This window comes from Coregonus clupeaformis, chromosome 2 (genome assembly GCF_020615455.1).
Source record: "Coregonus clupeaformis isolate EN_2021a chromosome 2, ASM2061545v1, whole genome shotgun sequence".
Classification (NCBI taxonomy): Eukaryota; Metazoa; Chordata; class Actinopteri; order Salmoniformes; family Salmonidae; genus Coregonus; species Coregonus clupeaformis.
The window spans coordinates 33,181,789-33,203,188 of NC_059193.1; the positions used below are offsets into that span (position 1 = coordinate 33,181,789).

Here is a 21,400-nt window from a genome sequence, read left to right on the forward strand (position 1 = left end):
TTTCTGCAGCATTGAAGGTCCCCAAGAACACAGTGGCCTCCATCATTCTTTAATGGAAGAAGTTTGGAACCACTAAGACTCTTTCTAGAGCTGGCCACCTGGCCAAACTGAGCAATCATGAAAGAAGGGCCTTGGTCAGGGAGGTGACCAAGAACCTGATTGTCACTCTGACAGAGCTCCAGAGTTCCTCTGTGGAAATGGGATAACCTTCCAGAAGGAAAACCATCTCTGCAGCACTCCTCCAATCAGACCTTTATGGTATAGTGGCCAGATGGAAGCCACTCCTCAGTATAAGGCACATGAAAGGCTGCTTGGAGTTTGCAAAAAGGCACCTAAAGGACTCAGACCATGACAAACAAGATTCTCTGGTCTGATGAAACCAAGATTGAACTCTTTGGCCTGAATGCCAAGCGTCACGTCTGGAGAAACCTTGGTACCATCCCTACAGTGTAGCATATTGGTGGCAGCATCATGCTGCGGGGATGTTTGTAGTGCTCTGAGACAGGATTGTGTCGAGGCACAAATCTGGGGAAGGGTACAAAAAAAATTCTGCAGCATTGAAGGTCCCCAAGAACACAGTGGCCTCCATCATTCTTAAATGGAAGAAGTTTGGAACCACCAAGACTCTTCCTAGAGCTGGCCGCCCGGCCAAACTGAGCAATCGGGGGAGAAAGGTATTTAAAAATAATAATAATAATAATAATATTTTTATTTTTTTTAAACTGCATTGTTGGTTAAGGGCTTGTAAGTAAGCGTTTCACTGTAAGGTCTACACCTGTTGTATTCGGCGCATGTGGCAAATAAGATTTGATTTAGTCAGGATTGAGGCAAAGATTAACGGAGCAAAGTACAGAGAGATCCTTGATGAAAGCCTGCTCCAGAGCGCTCAGGACCTCAGACTGGGGCAAAGGTTCATCTTCCAACAGGACAACGACCCTAAGTGCACAGCCAAGACAATGCGGGAGTAGCTGCGGGACAAGTTTCTGAATGTCCTTGAGTGGCCCAGCCAGAGCCCGGACTTGAACCCGATCCAACATCTCTGGAGAGACCTGAAAATAGCTGTGCAACCTGACAGAGCTTGAGAGGATCTGCAGAAAATAATGGGAGAAACTCCCCAAATACAGGTGTGCCAAGCTTGTAGCATCATACCCAAGAAGACTCAAGGCTTTAATCGCTGCCAACGGTGCTTCAACAAAGTACTGAGTAAAGGGTCTGAATACTTGTGTTATTTCCGTGTTTTATAAATTAGCAAACATTTCCAAAAAACGTTTTTTGCTTAATCATTATGGGCTATTGTGTGTAGATTGATGAGGGGGAAAAAACTATTTAATCAATTTTAGAATAAGGCTGTAACCTAACAAAATTTGGAAAAAGTAAAGGGGTCTGAATACTTTCCGAAGGTACTGTATGTGTCTTTCTATGCTCATTACACATTTTAAAAAAGACTAGACAGCTAGCACTAACAGTCTGTGGCTAAAATGCTGCTAGTGGTACGTGGTACCGCAAAGCCGTGTGTGACCAGTGGTGGAAAAAGTACACAATTGTCAAACTTGAGTAAAAGTAAAGATGCCTTAATAGAAAATGACTCAAGTAAAAGTGAAAGTCACCCAGTAAAATATTACTTGAGTAAAAGTCTAAAAGTATTTGGTTTGAAATATACTTAAGTATTAAAAGTAAATGTAATTTACCTCAACTATCCGGTGCCCCCGCACATTGACTCTGCACCGGTACCCTCCTGTATATAGCCTCCCTACTGTTATTTTATTTTACTTCTGCTCTTTTTTCTCAACACTTTTTTGTTGTTGTTGTTTAATTTTACTTTTTATAAAAAAATTAATGCATTGTTGGTTAAGGGCTGTAAGTAAGCATTTCATGGTAATGTCTACATCTGTTGTATTCGGCGCATGTGGCAAATAAAATTTGATTTGCTAAAATATACTTAAGTATCAAAAGTAAAAGTATAAATCATTCGGCACAATTTTCTTGTTTTTTATTTATTTACGAATAGCCAGTGCACACTCCAACACAATTTACAAACAAAGTGTGTTTAGTGAGTCTGCCAGATCAGAGGCAGTAGGGATGACCAGGGATGTTCTCTTGATAAGTGTGAATTGGACCATTTTCCTGTCCTGCTAAGCATTCAAAATGTAAAGAGTACTTTTGGGTGTCAGGGAAAATGTATGGAGTAAAAAGTACATAATTGATATGCAAATAGCGAGTTGAAACTGCTTGTTGTCAGAGAGGAAGAAGTGATCTTTCGTCTTTGTTGTTGTGAGTGGCAGGGGTAGGGGCTTGGAGTCTGTGTGTGAGTGGGAAGGTGCACAGTGCACACAGCATTTGGAACATCGCGCTAAACCATACATTCAAATTAATTCGATATATCGTGCAGCCCTACATCCAGATCACATTCATCATTTATGGAGTTTCTGAAAGTTTCTGCTTCGGTTATTCATAATATCTGAAGCTCCAAACTACAGTAGAGGAAAAGCTGCATATAAATGTTGGAAACAAGCTAGTCATTGCCTACAGCCCTTGCATGTATAAAGCTTTAGAACATTATCTTGTTCTTCTAGCTGTAGGCCTATGTATTTAAAAAACAATTATAATAATAATAATAATAAAGGGGAAAAAAGTGTTTTGATTTATGAGTCAATTCAATTAAGTGGCTAATGTTAATTTGGAGGAAAATAGAAATCCAATGTTTGAAAAAGGCAAAAACATTGACTTACTGAGTGAACAAAATACTGCCAAGAAACTCAAACCTGGTTATCAGATTCAAGCCATGATCATTTTACAAGGTTCCTTTGCTACCACATACATATTTGCCTGGCAGTTATTCAAACTACTGCACGCTCATTTGAAAATCCCCCTTACAAACAAACCCCAAAAGCTCTCACCTAAACAAAAAAAAGAACCTGCCCTCTCAGCACATTTCCCAGTGCCTTCAGCTTTTAGAGTGCCCACATGACTGAGTTTATTCCACCTATTTATTTGTGCTCTTTCGTCCTGAGGAAAAAAGCTAGACATGTTGCTGGGAGACTGTTTGATAGTTTCGAACGACAAGGCCAAATTAATTCCACTGATAGTGCTCTAGTCAAAACATGGTAGAGGCCATTGATAGAGGGAAAGCATGTCTTAGTTAGTTGTTGACATGAGTACATTTGTGAGATTCTTTAGTATATTTTCAGGTTTGTTGGTTATCAATTGTCCTACACGGTGCTTGAATTCCCCACCACCCACCTCCCTCCCAGGTTTTCACGTTGTTGTTGTTTCTATCAAGATTAAGACTAAAGGTATACAACATATTCTGGTGACTACAATAGCACATAATGGTGAATGGAGAGGATGGCAGTGTATAGGCTGGAGACCAGGTTGAACCAGGTTTAATATATTGACACAACCAGTGATTACGATCAACAAACATGCTTGTTTGGCCAAGGAATTTGGCCAACCCCTCTGGCATTCACATGCTGGTAAGGTTTTAAAACAGAGTCCGAGGTCAAGGCTCCACCAGTCTTGTTTACCAGGATCCTAACCTTTACAAATGAACACATTTGTGCAAGATTTATTTTTAAATTTTTTGGGAACATGTTCACCTGAGATGAGTTTCCCACCCCCTGTGACATTTCATTTCTAAAGTAAATTAGGGGAACCATAACTTTGGAAAAATAATACACTTTTATATTCCTCCATTGCAAATGCCAGAACACAAAGATAGAGCGGAGGATATTGGCTGCGATACAGATCTTCCACATTCCAACTTTCTGCAACCTGATAGCATCTAGTATTTGTGTACAACAGTGCCCAATATGCTTTTACACCTGAGATGGTGATAAGACATTCTCCAGAGTGCATATTTACTCCACAAACAAAAGGTTGTAATCTTCGTTGGATAAGAATTCTGTCTGTTGTCCACAGAGTCTGAACCAAACCTCAAGCGGTAAAGAAATGCCCTTGTTTAGGCCAGGCTGGGTTGGCGATGCTGTCTGTGAGAAGCTTTCTATTCCCTTGACACTGACCAGAACTGGCCCTCTGTCTTTCCACTGGTTGTTTACGTCCCCATGTTAACCTGTCTTCTATCTCAAAGTTCACAGTCAAGTCCCAGGCATCAATAGGGAGTGCCTTATTACTATACTAACTGACACAGGGCTACTTCCTCAACTTCCTTTGGGAAAGATGTAAAAGACCAGGGAAATCAATGAGTCCGTTGACCATTTAAAAATGATTTACCTCGCTGAACGTTTGACCCACTTTCCCAGTGTGTGATGTAGACATGGTGCAATAAGCATCACCAGATGGCCAGACAAGAGGCATGTGTGTTCAACACTGCATTCCATCCCATGTGTGTTTAGTATAGACTGGTTGACCCGTCGTGCAGACAAGTCATGCATGTAACATACACACAAACATACACACAAGGCAGTTCCTTTAAAAAATACAGGTTAAAACCCCTTTTAAAGCCCCAGTCTTACAGAGAGAAAAGTCAGTGTGGATCACATTATATGACCAAGCTTGATCCTGTACGGTACTTTGTTTCACATGTGCAGCCCACATCTTCATATAGGGCAGTCAGTCACACACTTCAAAGCAGTACGTTCTTCCCTCCGGCCACCTGAGCCTGGGTGCCACTTAAAATAACTGACCTTTTCTCAACCAAGGGCTAGCGGCCACAGCATGCCACAGAACGGGAAAACAACAACACAAACACTATATCAATGGGTAGGGGGACAGAGGACTGCTGGGGTGGGGTTAAGGGAAGTGTGTGAGCAGTAAAAGGGGGAGGGGTGGGGTAAGGACAGGAGGGGAGAGGAGGCAACGGGGTGGGCAGCAGGCTTCACCTACCTCTTGAAAGCCTCAGTGGGGTTTCTCTCACACTCCCCTGGCTGCAGGGCGCTTTGCACCGCTGGGTCGCGCACCTTCTCCTCGTAACCCGGCAACAGGCCGCTCCGGCAAATCTGGGCCACCAGACCTCGGATGAAGCCGCCTAGGCAGAGTGTGTCCGAGTCGTCCGCCCGGCAGAAATGGAAGGCCAGACTCTGCTGCTGCAGCCCCCGATGAGTGCCCTGGGCTGAGGTGGGCCACAGGAGCTCCGTGCACAGGGCCGTCTTCCCACTCCCAGGCCCCCCCACCAGCAACACCCCCCAGGCGGTGGCCTTCGCAGAGCCTGCTGCGGAGCTGCCGCTGGGGTTGGATGCGCCAGTGCCGGAGGCACCGGCCTGCTTGCTGGGAGTGCTGGTCACACCACTCAGGCCATTAGTCTTTTCCTGGAGGCAGTGCTGGATCTTGTGGAAGACCCACTCCCTGCAGTAAAAGCGCTTCCCCTTCAGCAAACTGGTTTGGGCCATTTTGAGATACTGCTGTTCTGGCTTTTTGTCATAGGGCTTTCCTTGCCCTCACATTTTCAACCAAGAGTAGGCCAGCTGTAAATTTGAGTATCCATTTTTTTGGCTCCACATATGCCTTTCCAAGTTGATTGCAGCTGTCCTTAGTGTTGTGATAAAGCCAGTGTGCAACTGAAGCTCCCTTCTGAGAAAACAGAATGGCTGTGGGCAAGAAAAGCAGTTTTTGGGACGTCGCTGAATATCTGGGGCAAAAAAAGAGTCACAATTGAGGCTTGTACTGTACATTTTCCACTAACTTCTTCCATGGCTTTCTCATTGGCTGGACTGAATGCTCAGTGTTATTCCAGGTTTGTTGCTTTAACATGGTGTTGTGCATGACAGGGCACAGTGCTTTGAGTGCATCCACTATCAAACTCAACCAATGCTTGATAAAATTAGCCCTGAGAGTCAGTGATTTGTTTCCCTTGATACATTTCAGAGGGAAACTGGAGCGAGGATATTGTTTCCATTACATTAACATATGAGACTCTGCCAGAGTTGTGTTGGTCTCTCCAATAACATTGAGCGCCTGGTCACTTTCCTGGAATAAACAGAAGCTTGGTGTAAAAAAAATCAGATTACAGATTCAACTTTTATCTAGCCTATACAATTACACAGTTCACTCTCATTGGAAAAGGCATAGCTTTGCAGAATGGGGGAGTTTGTTTATAACACAGTAACTAACAATACATTGCAGATGGTCCTCACTCTTGGATTCTTGGCAAGGTATCGTTCAGTTTCTCTAACCTACTCACTGATCTCCCTTCCTTCCTAGGTGGCTTTAAATCGCAAACATTTCACATCCGTCCTCAACCGGGAAAAAACTCCAAATGAGAGGACCCGCTTTTATCTGCCTACAGCGACATTAATGTTCCCTATCCCACGATGCAATAATGACTAAAAGCAATAACTTAGAAGTGTGGTTTCTATTCAGATCGGCAATACAGTGAGTGTAATATGTCTATCAATTTATAACATGTCCGGTGTTATTATTCACCTTTCGCCTGTTTTCTAGGCGCCCACCTCATCGCGTAACCAATAGCCTGCTACAGCGCTCTCATTTTGGAAATAAATGACAAAGAGGCAGTTTTAAACTCATTACAGCAATGCAACGGCAAGAAAAAGCCTACAAATAGGTATTAGGGGTAAACTGTCATAGGTGTCGATGAAAAGTGGGCCAAAGACTGGTTGGGCTACACCGTCTTTTGTATGACAAAAAACCTCACCCATTTCAAATGGAATAGATTTTAACACCTTTAGTCAGTCTAAAAACCTACACTATTTAAAGATAATGTAATTCCTACAAACAAAGAATAGGTAAATGAGCTGAATGCAGTCCTTCATCTTGTAAAATACAATGTAACAATTTTTTTAAAACTTCAAGCAAATGTGGAACGTTTGCCCATTTTTCAATGTTACCGTTTCAAATACCGTATAGCCTACGGCTTCTCACCTCTTGCTGAATCCCCCTTTTCATTTGGTTGCTGTGTCCGTGGTTAAACCCGTTGTCTCTCTAACCAAATGCTATGCTTTATAAGCAATATTTGATTTGCTTAATCTATTTCCAAACCCAAATCTTCGAATTCTTCCATCCGCGTCTTTGCATTTCTCTTTCTTTCAGCAGCCGCGACTCCTCCTGCTAGCCAACACAGCGCTGTAGCCTACTATACTAAACAAGTCTCTCAGCCTCCAAACATTCTAAAATTCTATCCCTTGCATACAGAGCACACACGCAGGGTGGACGCAAAGTCTGATGGGAATTAGAGTTTTTTAGCTACCTAAGCCGCCATTATAAGGACCTTACAATACTAAACACATTGAATATCTGAGTGTAAAGTGTTAGAGTTGAAACCACATTACAGCACTTTTTCTCTTTATTTACATAGATGTAAATATTATGTTATTACAATAATGTATGTTATTACAGTAATGTTGCATAGAGTAAAAAGTGACAGTTTCAGACATTTCCACACACCTTATAATCACTGATCAAGGTTGACAGTTGAAATAAAGGCAAATAAGAATTACTTTGCAATTCCAACACATGCTTGCACGTTGCGATTAAAACAGTGTTGCTTGTGCCTGGTGAATTTTCTCTTGCAGATCACACAGAGTCTAAACGAGTGTTTTCTTTTCCTAGTAAATACTTTTCCTTCTTGTAAAAGGGTTGCCTGACTCTTACGATCTGGAGAATGTATGCTTATAGAGATGCCCCCAGTGGACATGGCAGAGAGAGATAAGCAAATATATATATTGAACCCAGCCTTTCTCCCATAATAACACACATACACACTAATCTCTCCTCTGTCTATTCCCCCAGTGCTGTCAACCTCTCATTAAAACAGTATGCCATGCAGTTTCTCTGCAGAGAAGTATGGATCTGCGTATCATCTGGCTGTTCACACAAAAATGACAAACACAATCAAATCCAACAACATCATTCACTCCATAGAATCAACATCTGCATGGCACTATTGAGAATATAGGGGTTCTTAATGTGAACTGCACTCAATTCCAATGTCAGCTGGAGTTTGTGTGTGACGAGCTCGTTCCCTTAAGCTGTGGTAAAGCTGCAGGTTGCTGTTTATACCATGCACAAACTGCACAATGGGGGTATCCAACAATCCAGCCAAGCCAATCTGTGAAATTTGGGTAATTGCAGCAATTTCCCCTCTCTGTGCCAGTTAAATACCAACGGGTAAATTTTTGCCCAAAACACAGGCTTTGGCGGTCATTGTGTGCCATAATAATGATTATCCTTTGTAAATATGTAAAATATATTCAGATTAAATGTGGCATCAACAGTGTAACCCATTTGGTGTATTAGGTTGGCAGCGGGTTATTTGTTTTGGGAAATTGATGTAGAGCGAGAGCGTCCATGTCTTTGCCATTTTGTATTTCTTACTGAAATGTTAGCGTATACTCTACTGCCCTGTAAAAAGAAGGTTGTGTGTATATAGGTATCCTAAACACACACTGAGGCCTTCAGGGCCTGAGAGTGTAGGTTAATGGGTTACTGCTGGCTCTTCATATTGCGCCTTCTTGCCTTGAAACGTAAGGCATAATGAATGGGACCTTTAAAATGGCAATGAAAACAAAAATATGTTGGCCATTTGCTGATGCAGTATGCAGATCTGGGGTAACTAACATTTGTAATATAATGTATCTAAACACTATAGACAACAATCAAAGCCCAGAGGACTCCAATGTGCATCCTACATTTGAGTGTATCCACTTCAAGATTTTTTTCAAGATTTTTTTTTTTTTACATGCAATAACACTCGCACTCTCTGTACAGTCTCTGAGTAAAATGTAATTGGCAATCACGAATCCCAGCAGCAGGTCAGCGTGTGAATAATAATTTGCAATCACTCAATGTGGCTCCTTGATTTGAGCATGGTCCAAGAACAAGTACTCTTTTAAAGTGTGTGTGTGTGTGTATGTACAGTGGGGGAAAAAAAGTATTTAGTCAGCCACCAATTGTGCAAGTTCTCCCACTTAAAAAGATGAGAGAGGCCTGTAATTTTCATCATAGGTACACGTCAACTATGACAGACAAATTGAGAAAAGAATATCCAGAAAATTACATTGTAGGATTTTTTATGAATTTATTTGCAAATTATGGTGGAAAATAAGTATTTGGTCACCTACAAACAAGCAAGATTTCTGGCTCTCACAGACCTGTAACTTCTTCTTTAAGAGGCTCCTCTGTCCTCCACTCGTTACCTGTATTAATGGCACCTGTTTGAACTTGTTATCAGTATAAAAGACACCTGTCCACAACCTCAAACAGTCACACTCCAAACTCCACTATGGCCAAGACCAAAGAGCTGTCAAAGGACACCAGAAACAAAATTGTAGACCTGCACCAGGCTGGGAAGACTGAATCTGCAATAGGTAAGCAGCTTGGTTTGAAGAAATCAACTGTGGGAGCAATTATTAGGAAATGGAAGACATACAAGACCACTGATAATCTCCCTCGATCTGGGGCTCCACGCAAGATCTCATCCCCGTGGGGTCAAAATGATCACAAGAACGGTGAGCAAAAATCCCAGAACCACACGGGGGGACCTAGTGAATGACCTGCAGAGAGCTGGGACCAAAGTAACAAAGCCTACCATCAGTAACACACTACGCCGCCAGGGACTCAAATCCTGCAGTGCCAGACGTGTCCCCCTGCTTAAGCCAGTACATGTCCAGGCCCGTCTGAAGTTTGCTAGAGTGCATTTGGATGATCCAGAAGAGGATTGGGAGAATGTCATATGGTCAGATGAAACCAAAATAGAACTTTTTGGTAAAAACTCAACTCGTCGTGTTTGGAGGACAAAGAATGCTGAGTTGCATCCAAAGAACACCATACCTACTGTGAAGCATGGGGGTGGAAACATCATGCTTTGGGGCTGTTTTTCTGCAAAGGGACCAGGACGACTGATCCGTGTAAAGGAAAGAATGAATGGGGCCATGTATCGTGAGATTTTGAGTGAAAACCTCCTTCCATCAGCAAGGGCATTGAAGATGAAACGTGGCTGGGTCTTTCAGCATGACAATGATCCCAAACACACCGCCCGGGCAACGAAGGAGTGGCTTCGTAAGAAGCATTTCAAGGTCCTGGAGTGGCTTAGCCAGTCTCCAGATCTCAACCCCATAGAAAATCTTTGGAGGGAGTTGAAAGTCTGTGTTGCCCAGCGACAGCCCCAAAACATCACTGCTCTAGAGGAGATCTGCATGGAGGAATGGGCCAAAATACCAGCAACAGTGTGTGAAAACCTTGTGAAGACTTACAGAAAACGTTTGACCTGTGTCATTGCCAACAAAGGGTATATAACAAAGTATTGAGAAACTTTTGTTATTGACCAAATACTTATTTTCCACCATAATTTGCAAATGAATTCATTAAAAATCCTACAATGTGATTTTCTGGATTTTTTTTCCTCATTTTGTCTGTCATAGTTGACGTGTACCTATGATGAAAATTACAGGCCTCTCTCATCTTTTTAAGTGGGGGAATTTGCACAATTGGTGGCTGACTAAATACTTTTTTCCCCCACTGTATGTGTGTGGGTATGTGTGTGTGTATATATGACCATATTTGCAAGACCAAATGAGAATATCCCATTAAAGGGGCATATTTAGAGACTAATGACATTTGGGTTGATACTAGCTACAGTTCCATTTACTTGTCCAGCAATTTTTTTATCGGCATTTAGAAAGTTTGCATAGAAAATAGATGCAAAAATTGCCTGCTACGGTGCGTTTCCATTGAACTGTCTTGTGTCGATAAAAACAGCTGGACGTAATGATGTAAAAAATATTAATTAAATAACAGTGTTTCCATTAGCCATTTAAGCAAATTGTGCATTAATAAACAGTTGACAGTCCATGCCATGGTGAAACTTGCACTCCTGCAGCCTAGAGCTGAAATAATTGATTGGTGAAAACTTTCATCCAGCCAACCAGAAAAGCATAGGCGAAGCAATTCAGGCATTCTTGAAAGTCAAGACAATCCTTCGCTTGTCCTGCAAAGAAACATTATTTTTTATAGTTGAAAAATAGATTTAGCAGCGGTAGGCATTTATAATAAAATGTGGAGTAGAGCTTTATAGTTACGTGATGAAATCACGTGCCCCCTCGTACCTTAACAATTATATGGCAATCATTTATTCTAAGTTTATTCTAACACAGTTTCCATTATAATTTATCTCAATAAAGAAAGTTTTTTAAAAATCCAACCGTGTCGAACGGATAAAAATGGAGAATTTTTACAACATTTATCCTGTAGCTGACGTTTCCATTATACATATTTTTTGCAACATTGCTTTTGTCTAATAAACTTGGGTCAATGGAAACCTGCCTATTGACATGACCTTCTCCCATCTTCTCTAATTGTAGATATGGAAAACACTTAGATACAAGCATGTATTTTGACTAACATTTTATCTTCTAAAGGCTTGATATGTTGCAGTTAGACACGCTACTTTCTTGCTGTTGGACCATTATGGGAGCTAAACATGTTTAATGTGTTATGCTTTCCTCTCACTGTCAGTTAGAAAAATCATTAGAAGCGCAATGTCCCCAGGGCTACAGAAACCAGTTGAGAGGAAAACTCAAGCGGCATGATTCAACAGAGTACTACGACCCCTCAAACAATGAGGGCCTTTGGGATTTTCAATGCGAGCTCCACTATGTTTGAGGTTAAATATCATTGTGTTTCGAGGACCATGATGAGTTAGCTGCCATCAGCACAGAGAAATAAAATGCAATAGGACTACTTTTTGTTTTTCTACAGTGTGAATTCACCTCAACTGACATGAATTGGTTTGATGGGATGTCAGAAATCACACTAAGGCCAAGCCAGGCAATTAATACAACATCTAATAGCGTAAACCTATTTGGTTCACTTTCATCTGTCTACCTATAGTGAGTTTAGTTTTCTCATGGAAAATAAGCTTTTGTTCCTTGCAGTTTTTTTGTCTCCGACAATAAATAACCATCGCTTCCCCAAAGAAGTCTGGAATTGGAGAATAATGCTGTCCCACTGGGCACACACTGGTTGAATTAACCTTGTTTCCACGTCATTTCAATGAAATTGAACCAACGTGGAATAGATGTTAAATTGACATCTGTGCCCAGTGGTGTCTATCACTTTATAAGACCGATTCACTCCGCTCTTGGGCCAAGTTGACTCTTTGTACAAGGTTGTCCAGCAGACTGGAACTAACAACAACTATTCTCTGAAATATTAATATCCATGGAGTGCGAGTGTGTCGTGGCCGTCGGTGGAAAACTGGCACAACATTCAGGCAAACATGTGTGATGCATTACTAGAGGGGGAAGTTTTCTCTCTCTCTGTGCCTTCAGGCTACATCTCCCACTATCGATGCTAAATATCCTGTGACTTCCCAGAGCTACTATTTGTCCTACAAGGCCCTGTTTACTGTGTACAAAATGTATTCACTCTTCGTCCCTTTGTTGGCGTAATCACTGATCTGACAAGGTTTGATTGGTCAAAGCAAGGGGATGGAAACTAGACTATCCATCCACGTACAGATCAGTGATGACTTCAAGGAAGGATACATTTTAAAAGTATTTAAAGGGGGGCATTACATTTCATGCATCCCACAGTGGACAATGAATGGAAGGTTAATTCACTGAGGTAATGGTTTTAATGGAGGCTTTTAATGAATTGCTAAGTGTGGTTTTAAAATCAGTGTTACAATTTAATACGGTCTGCCATCATTCATATAATTTTTCCTATGAGACACAAAGTGTGGTAATTACATAGGCTATATTATTGAATGTAGGGCAAGGGTTGTGCGTGGCAACACTCATGTGAAGGTACCCTCATAACAAACAAAACCAAATCGTTTATTGGGATTCTATCACGGCTCTACTCCCAAATTCCGTACCCAAATTGTCATTGTGAATTCATAACCCCTTGAGTGCTGAATTATTAATTCTAAAATAACAGAAGAAGACATCAAGCAATAACATGTCATCTTCAGAAATCTAGGACATGGAAATTGGATCGTGAGAATTGTAAAACAATGCAGACTTTAATAATTGATAAAGACTTGGTGGAATCAAAGGACTAGTGATAGGCCCCCAGACTGCGGTGAATACTCATGAGAGAGTATTAGATGTCTGTTTCTATGTGTCTCTGACTCCTTTGAAAAAATAACTGCTTTGTCTCTCTGCATGTTGCTTACCTAACCGGCTCATCCAAGAACTACAAGTTTCACACGTCTCTTTACTTCCCTTTTCAGATCTATGCGATACGAGCGCCTGTGGAGGAAAAATATATTGTGCAATGACTCTTTTACGTCATAGCGCACTAGCATGTCACTTGAGACAAACCCATAGAAGGAAAAAAAGTAGGTTCACAATGAAAGAGCACTGCATTCTCTCTGGGTGCGGAGTGATGCCCTCATGCATTCTTTCTGGGTGCAGAGTGATGACCTCATACAGAGAGAATAAACTCTTGGTGCTCCACTACACCATGTCACCATTGTTTGCATGGTAAATGACACCAGTAGGGTTCCTCACATTGCACAAAGGACTAGAAGTCATTTAAGTAGTGGTTGGAATATGTAAGACATTCTAGTTGCAAAATGGATCTGAATGGAGACCAACAGGTTGCGGGTTGAGACCTTTGTTGGCCAAACAATATACAGTAATTACTTATATATTACTAGTAATTACAAATGCATTATGAGCATTTATGTAACATTAATCACTTGGGCCACAAGGTCTGCAGCACTGCTGGTTTGTATCCTTCCCCACAACTCAGGGATTGATTCAGACCTTTGGCACCAGCAGAGTAGACTTTCTGGCCAATTATTGATATAAATAAATCAAACCAGGGAGAAATGAAAACCAGCAGTACTGTGGACAATGAGGCAAGGATTTGGGTACCGGTATACCAAACATAATAAGTCATTTGATTAGAACTCTTAGAACTGCAGAAGTGCTTTGGCGATAGAGGTAGATTCGGGATTAGGGGCGGATGGATACCTTAGCTGCTTCTCCAGCCGGACAGTCCCACTTCCTTCCCCTTGCAGTGACCTCCAACTGACCTGGAGGTGACATGGCTATCTGTTGTGTTGCCACACTGCTGTCCAGTTTAACGACTGGTTCAGCTCCCAGCATGTTGTGTTTGTGCAGGCCATAAAGTCTGAGGTCTGAGGTTGCGAGCTGCCTATTTTTATAGTTTTCCTGGGACAAAGTGAATTTGGTGCCTTTTAAAAAGGAGAAGGACGCTGTGAAGGATCTTCATCATAAGAGAGAACATTAGGAAATGTGTGCGAAGACAGGCAACATTAGTTTTAATGTCTCTTGCATTTGTCTTATTCGCTTGGTCTGACTATCAAGGTCAGTGATGACTGGAGAGAGACCATCAGGGATATCTGCAACATGGTGACCCTCTCAACAAATGGCCCAGTTACCGGAGAGGCCGAGGTTGGACCAGGCGTCATGCATTCTCTGATTAACCCACACACACACACACACACACACACACACACACATACACACTCACACCAAGAGGTCAAAGGTTGCCACACTTGCAGAAGTCTTAATATGTTTTCCAGAACCTATGACTAATTTGATGGTTTAACAACCATTGCCTTGCCTTCCACTGGGAGTCAAACTTGAGCATGCCAAATGCAGTCATTAGTGCCTGTGCAATAAGACTCATATGATAGACACTATGCAATGGAAAATGTTTAGATTAAATTGTGTGTTTGCAATGTTGTGTATATAGCAATTCAACTACACCTCAAAAATCGAGACTTATCCTCATACTCTTAGTGTATAAAGTTTTTTTATTTTTATCACTACCTTAATGGATAGCATAATTCTACCCTCTACGATTCCAAGGCTCCGCACTAGTGTTGTTGGTGTTTTCAGAAATATACATGAGACCTACATCGCTTCTCTCACTCGTTAACCATGTTTCAGCATACCTTCACTGTGGTTTCAGAAATGCTGACTAGATTACACTGTCAGGCTCTCTTAAGGTAGCCATTCACAGAGTGGCATTTGATTTCCCTTCCTCACTATGCAATTACTGCCTAAACTGGGCTCTGTCTGAAGCCTTACCAGGTGCTGTTGGAAATTGTGTGTTTGGCAAGAATGTCATCCGTTCAGGGAATATCAACATTATCATCTCCCTCACGGGCCTTTTATGGATCTCTGTCACTGATAAAGGTTACGAAACACAGCTGAAGCCGTTGAAAAAGGGTCATATTGAATATTCTAAATGCACTGTTAGGCCAGGGCTGAACATACTGTATATAGTCATGAATGTGGCCATGAATGCGGCCATTTTATCTCAGTAGATGCAAATTGCATTCACAGTGTAGGCTACCCATTTGGCCCTGGCACAATACCACTCTTCACTGTACAGTAGAGTCAAGAATGGCCTGTTGACAAATGGACGGGGCCTACTGGAGCTCTTCCGTCACTTATTTACCTCCCCCTCAACAGGGGCAAAAGCAAGTTGGCTAGAGAAAAGCTCGCTTCATGTCCAGATGGCCATGCCATGTCGTTGAATGGTCTCCATTGAGTGAAAGAAGGGCAGTTTCAGTCGTTTTTCTTGTGCCGGAAAAACGTAACTTTTAGATTTTATGTACTCAACAAAACAATGTTCACCATGTAAAACAGAAAGAGTCATATTAATTCAAACACGCTTTTTTAAATCATTCATTTAGACTTATTGCAGAACCGATCACCCTCAGTTATATGAACAGTCCATTCTGAGTGGGAGAGGACGACAAGGAAAGCTGTGGAACATAATATGACTACGTGGAAGCCGGGCTTGGTATTGGCAGAGGAAGTGAGATCCTAGATCCATGTTGTTCTTTGGGCCATCTGGAGGTATATGGAAGCCAGTCGTATGGCTGTGCTGCATTGGTGTCAGAAAGAGAACATATGGCTTGTGAACCTCACCAATGGGGGTCTATGAGGGCTGTGATGTCAGGCTTTCAAGCCTATTCAAACATGTTCTCCTGCTCGTTAAAAGAGAAATGAAGTGGAAAGAGGGTTAATTAAGGATTTCTCACCGTCGTTTTGTTCTCTGTGGTGTTGTGAAGAGTTCTGTGATGCTAACAAATGCAAATCGTGTTCATGGATCATTTGAGTCCAAAGCTATATCTAGCTACAAACCAACAAATTCCCGGAAAAGAGTTAGTGTGGCCCAATCTATGTCAAATATTCAAATGAAGATCATTTTCACGTTTTGCCACACGATGACCATTCAATAACGTCATTGTATCTTAACCAAGTGGATTATTGTGATTAGCACGGCGCAGTTTTACGCGTATTTATGCAAACTCCTGATGATCCTCAGAGGATCTGTGCCTGACGTTTTCCGCTGTCCACACGTCATTACTAGTTGGTGACATTGTGTCACATGAATGTGGAGCAAGAGATCACCTCAACTGGAGGAGTGCTTTAGCACCAGCACTGAATATTGACACAATACAAAAGAAGCCAAGTTTCACCAGCTATCCGTCACATCTCGGAGGCATGTGAACTATGCATGACGAAGTAGGGATCTGTAGGGAACCGAAAGTGGATGTCGAGCTCACAAGTGTGTATTGTTTAACTACAGCCCAAGTGTGGATGATGGAGTCAGAGGATTTGTTTGACTGAGGAGCCAGAGGACAGTTTGGAATTGCATGACCTTTCAGCATTGCCAATTATGTTAATGTATTTTTGTTTATCTGCTTGTTATATAATTCAGTGTTATATCATGCTGTTACTAACATCAAAAATAAATGTTCTGACTTTGTCTGAAACAGTCGTGAAATTGGATTTAGTCTGTTATTTAAAAAAATCAGGGGATTTTTGTTGTTGTTGTGTATACAAATAAAAACTGGAATTGAGTCAGATACACAATAGTTCTAACAAATATTTGATAGTAGCCTCAGGGTTGCCTGTGAGCTGTCCTTGTCAGCTCCCGTCGAGGTTAGAAACCTTTAACCTTCACATTTATTTGGTCTGTTGTCACTTGTTTGTTTACTTTACAGTATGCATACTGATATGAGAAAACATACTGGATGCTAAGAAGCATACAGTATCTAGCACTCTACATCATTAATGTGACAATTGTCAAAAAAAGGTTAATTAATATTTCTTTCAAAACCATGCTTGGAGAAAATGCGTTATTTAAAGCGTCCAGATGACTGACATATGCTGATGTACAGTAGAAAGAAGAGGAATTTGAATGTTAATTAATTTCACTGAATTCAATTATATTTACTTTAATTCAAATTAGAATTGCAATTCTGTATCCTGTTTACTACTTCAATTCAAATTCAATTCAAATTCAAGAATTCTATCTGAATTTATGAGGCATTCTCAGTTCAATTATGAATTGAGCCCAACCCTGACGCACACAGGCCGCTGCTGTCACAACAAACAAATAAGCGAGTGACCCGTGGCATCACTGAATTCAGCTGTCTTTATGTAAACACACTTTCCCGCTGGTAGTGCAATAGGTCAGGCTTCACCTGAGACTGTCACCTGTGTTGCAAAGCGTGGCGAGAGTATAGAGTTAACATAATGAACATATAGAGATTTTTTTTCTAAAACGTTTTGCCGGCTACAGCCTATTAATGTTACACTATATATATAAAAGTATGTGGACACCCATTCAAATTAGTGGATTCGGCTATTTCAGCCACACCCGTTGCTGACAGGTGTATAAAATCGAGCACACAGCCATTCAATCTCCATAGACAAACGCTACAGCATACAATGACATTCTAGATGATTCTGTGCTTCCAACTTAGTGGCAACAGTTTGGGGAAGGCCCTTTCCTGTTTCAGCATGACAATGCCCTCATGCACAAAGCGAAGTCCATACAAAAATGGTTAGTTGAGATCAGTGTGGAAGAACTTGACTGGCCTGCACAGAGCCCTGACCTCAACCCCATCGAACACCTTTGGGATGAATTGGAATGCCGACTGCGAGCCAGGCTTAATCGCCCAACATCAGTGCCCGGCCTCACTAATGCTCTTGTGGCTGAATGGAAGCAAGTCCCCGCAGTAATGTTCCAACATCTAGTGGAAAGTCTTCCCAGAAGAGTGGAGGCTGTTATAGCAGCAAAGGGGGGACCAACTCCATATTAATGCAAATTATTTTGGAATGAGATGTTCAACAAGCAGGTGTCCACATACTTTTGATTATGTAGTGTATCTGCGTCCCACTTAACAATATATGTCCTTTTTCTCTAAATTACCTACATACAGTATTTATAAAATACTTCAGTAGGCAGGTATAAAAGTAGTCTTCAAGTGGCCTCTGGATACACGCCCGTCAACCATGGGCAGCAATGAAGCATGTCATTATCCCACAAATAGGGGGATCATGGATGGCTGTATAATGAGAGCAGAGCCCTGTCAGTGGCCTTCTGCAGCCGTCCTTCCCAGCCTGCCTTGCAGCAGTACCGCCCAGTCTGCTGCTCTGCTGATGAGCCAAAGGCGTCCATCTCCCACAGACAAAAGCTATTAGGTTTCCACTGAATCCCCAGTATACTGCAGGCCAGGAGTTTGCCTCTCTCCAACCAGCCCTGAATCAAACTCCATCCTGTCAGGCAAATGGTGGTGTGTTTGTGTGTGTGTGTGTGTGTCTGTGTGTGTGTGTGCTGAATTCATAGCCATTGAGGGCATTCTGTGTGTTCACTATTTCGGACAGTAGACAGAAGTAGGGCAACAGGAAGCAAAACATTTTTCAAAGGACATTTCTGGAGAAAAAAAACTGGTCTGGCTGAAGTAACTTTTTTGGTTTGGTCCAAAATCTGAAATGATGTATCTCCAAGTGTATTTTCTAGGCCTGTACTGTAAGCCAGAGTCATAGAAAAACACACTAGGCCTGTAAGGAAGCAAATCTATCTTGGCGTTTCTCTTCCTGCAACACCAGCACAAAGCCTTACCCTATCTGTTCTTGTCCGCTCTAATTCTTGCATGTCTAATCGGTTCCAGAAGTTCATAAACATCTGCCATCAGAATTCTGGTTCAACAGGTGGCGATGTGGTGAGGTTGTGTTTCTCTAAGCGGGAGGTAAGCCTGGCTTCTTCTTTATATGGTGTCGAGTAAAGCTTAAACCATGTATTTAGATTGTAGATAGGTATTGTAGTTAGGTATTGTAGGTAGTTTATCTAGGTAGTTATTGTAGGTAATTATTGTAGGTAAGTACTGTATTCGGCTGAGCCCGGTGAAGCACAAGGCTAGCTAACCCACTACCTGGACCAATAAAGCTAGCTAGCTAGTGGGTAGCTACTGGTAACTATTAGCAACTGTGGATAGTTGTTTCCAATGTTATTTCACGCTTAAGAGTACCTGTAATTATGCCAGCTAACTACCTACCATTCAGCTGTTTATCTAACCTCATTATCTGAAGCGTTAACGTTAGGTAGTTAGTAGCTACTGTACTCGAAATGTAGCTAGCTTGTTGCTACCTGGATAGCTAACTAAACAATAGCTGGAATGACCTAGCTGTAATGTTTGGAGACGCTTTCTCTCCGTTGGGACAGACGCGAACTGGCTAAATCGATTCAGTAGCTAGCTTTACACTTAACTAGCTAACAGTAGCTACTAAGGGTAAGTTATAACCTACATTTATTTTAATTACATACTGGTAACCAGAGTCGTTCAAAAGGAATTCAAGACATGGGTGGTTCTTTGACAGAGAGCAATGGCTAGCTAATATGCTAACTATTCTAGCTAGCTAACTAACTGGCTGAAGAAGTTGACGACGTACTCACTCAAACTGTCAAAACTAACCCCAAAACTTTACACAATGTTAGACACGGACACAAATGATCTGTTTAGCGTATTAACACACTATTTGTAGTTTGTTGCAACCGAGTATTGGTGCTAAACCGTGTTATTGGAAGCTAGCATGCTAGTTAGCTATGGCATCATAGGATACGGTGACTTGGGCGGTTTTCACTGAAGAATACTGTACCAAGTTAGCTAGCTGAATAAACTAAGTTAGAGTCTATTCCTAGAAAACATTGAACCGCTGTAGTTTACAACAATTATATTTTCTAAAGTGGAAGTTGGGAGAGATATACACTGCTCAAAAAAAAATTCTTATTAAAAAATTATCTTATTAAATACTTTTTTCTTTACATAGTTGAATGTGCTGACAACAAAATCACACAAAAATTATCAATGGAAATCAAATTTATCAACCCATGGAGGTCTGGATTTGGAGTCACCCTCAAAATTAAAGTGGAAAACCACACTACAGGCTGATCCAACTTTGATGTAATGTCCTTAAAACAAGTCAAAATGAGGCTCAGTAGTGTGTGTGGCCTCCACGTGCCTGTATGACCTCCTTACAACGCCTGGGCATGCTCCTGATGAGGTGGCGGATGGTCTCCTGAGGGATCTCCTCCCAGACCTGGACTAAAGCATCCGCCAACTCCTGGACAGTCTATTGGTGGATGGAGCGAGACATGATGTCCCAGATGTGCTCATTGGGTTCAGGTCTGGGGAACGGGCGGGCCAGTCCATAGCATCAATGCCTTCCTCTTGCGGGAACTGCTGACACACTCCAGCCACATGAGGTCTAGCATTGTCTTGCATTATGAGGAACCCAGGGCCAACCGCACCAGCATATGGTCTCACAAGGGGTCTGAGGATCTCATCTCGGTACCTAATGGCAGTCAGGCTACCTCTGGCGAGCACATGGAGGGCTGTGCGGCCCCCCAAAGAAATGCCACCCCACACCATGACTGACCCACCGCCAAACCGGTCATGCTGGAGGATGTTGCAGGCAGCAGAACGTTCTCCACGGCATCTCCAGACTCTGTCACGTCTGTCACGTGCTCAGTGTGAACCTGCTTTCATCTGTGAAGAGCACAGGGCGCCAGTGGTGAATTTGCCAATCTTGGTGTTCTCTGGCAAATGCCAAACGTCCTGCACGGTGTTGGGCTGTAAGCACAACCCCCAGCTGTGGACGTCGGGCCCTCATACCACCCTCATGGAGTCTGTTTCTGACCATTTGAGCAGACACATGCACATTTGTGGCCTGCTGGAGGTCATTTTGCAGGGCTCTGGCAGTGCTCCTCCTGCTCCTCCTTGCACAAAGGCGGAGGTAGCGGTCCTGCTGCTGGGTTGTTGCCCTCCTACGGCCTCCTCCACGTCTCCTGATGTACTGGCCTGTCTCCTGGTAGCGCCTCCATGCTCTGGACACTACGCTGACATACACAGCAAACCTTCTTGCCACAGCTCGCATTGACGTGCCATCCTGGATGAGCTGCACTACCTGAGCCACTTGTGTGGGTTGTAGACTCCGTCTCATGCTACCACTAGAGTGAAAGCACCGCCAGCATTCAAAAGTGACCAAAACATCAGCCAGGAAGCATAGGAACTGAGAAGTGGTCTGTGGTCACCACCTGCAAAACCAGTCCTTTATTGGGGGTGTCTTGCTAATTGCCTATAATTTCCACCTGTTGTCTATTCCATTTGCACAACAGCATGTGAAATGTATTGTCAATCAGTGTTGCT

General features: G+C 42.3%; 1 protein-coding gene across 2 annotated transcripts in view; it reads right to left on the bottom strand.

Moving 5' to 3' along the window:
* LOC121534185 (ankyrin repeat domain-containing protein 50) overlaps positions 1-7,053 on the bottom strand; it is a 40,457-nt gene extending 33,404 nt beyond the window's left edge. Inside the window, exons 1-2 of one of the 2 annotated variants that reach the window (XM_041840737.2) lie at positions 6,835-7,053; positions 4,843-5,584 (exon numbers count right to left, since the gene is read on the bottom strand). In XM_041840737.2, the coding sequence (XP_041696671.1) occupies positions 4,843-5,345 (503 nt within the window). In that variant the 5' untranslated portion in view covers positions 5,346-5,584; positions 6,835-7,053. Of the gene's footprint in view, positions 1-4,842; positions 5,923-6,834 lie in introns of both variants that reach the window. The other variant, XM_041840728.2, reaches the window with a different exon arrangement.
* Positions 7,054-21,400: the final 14,347 nt, after the last annotated feature.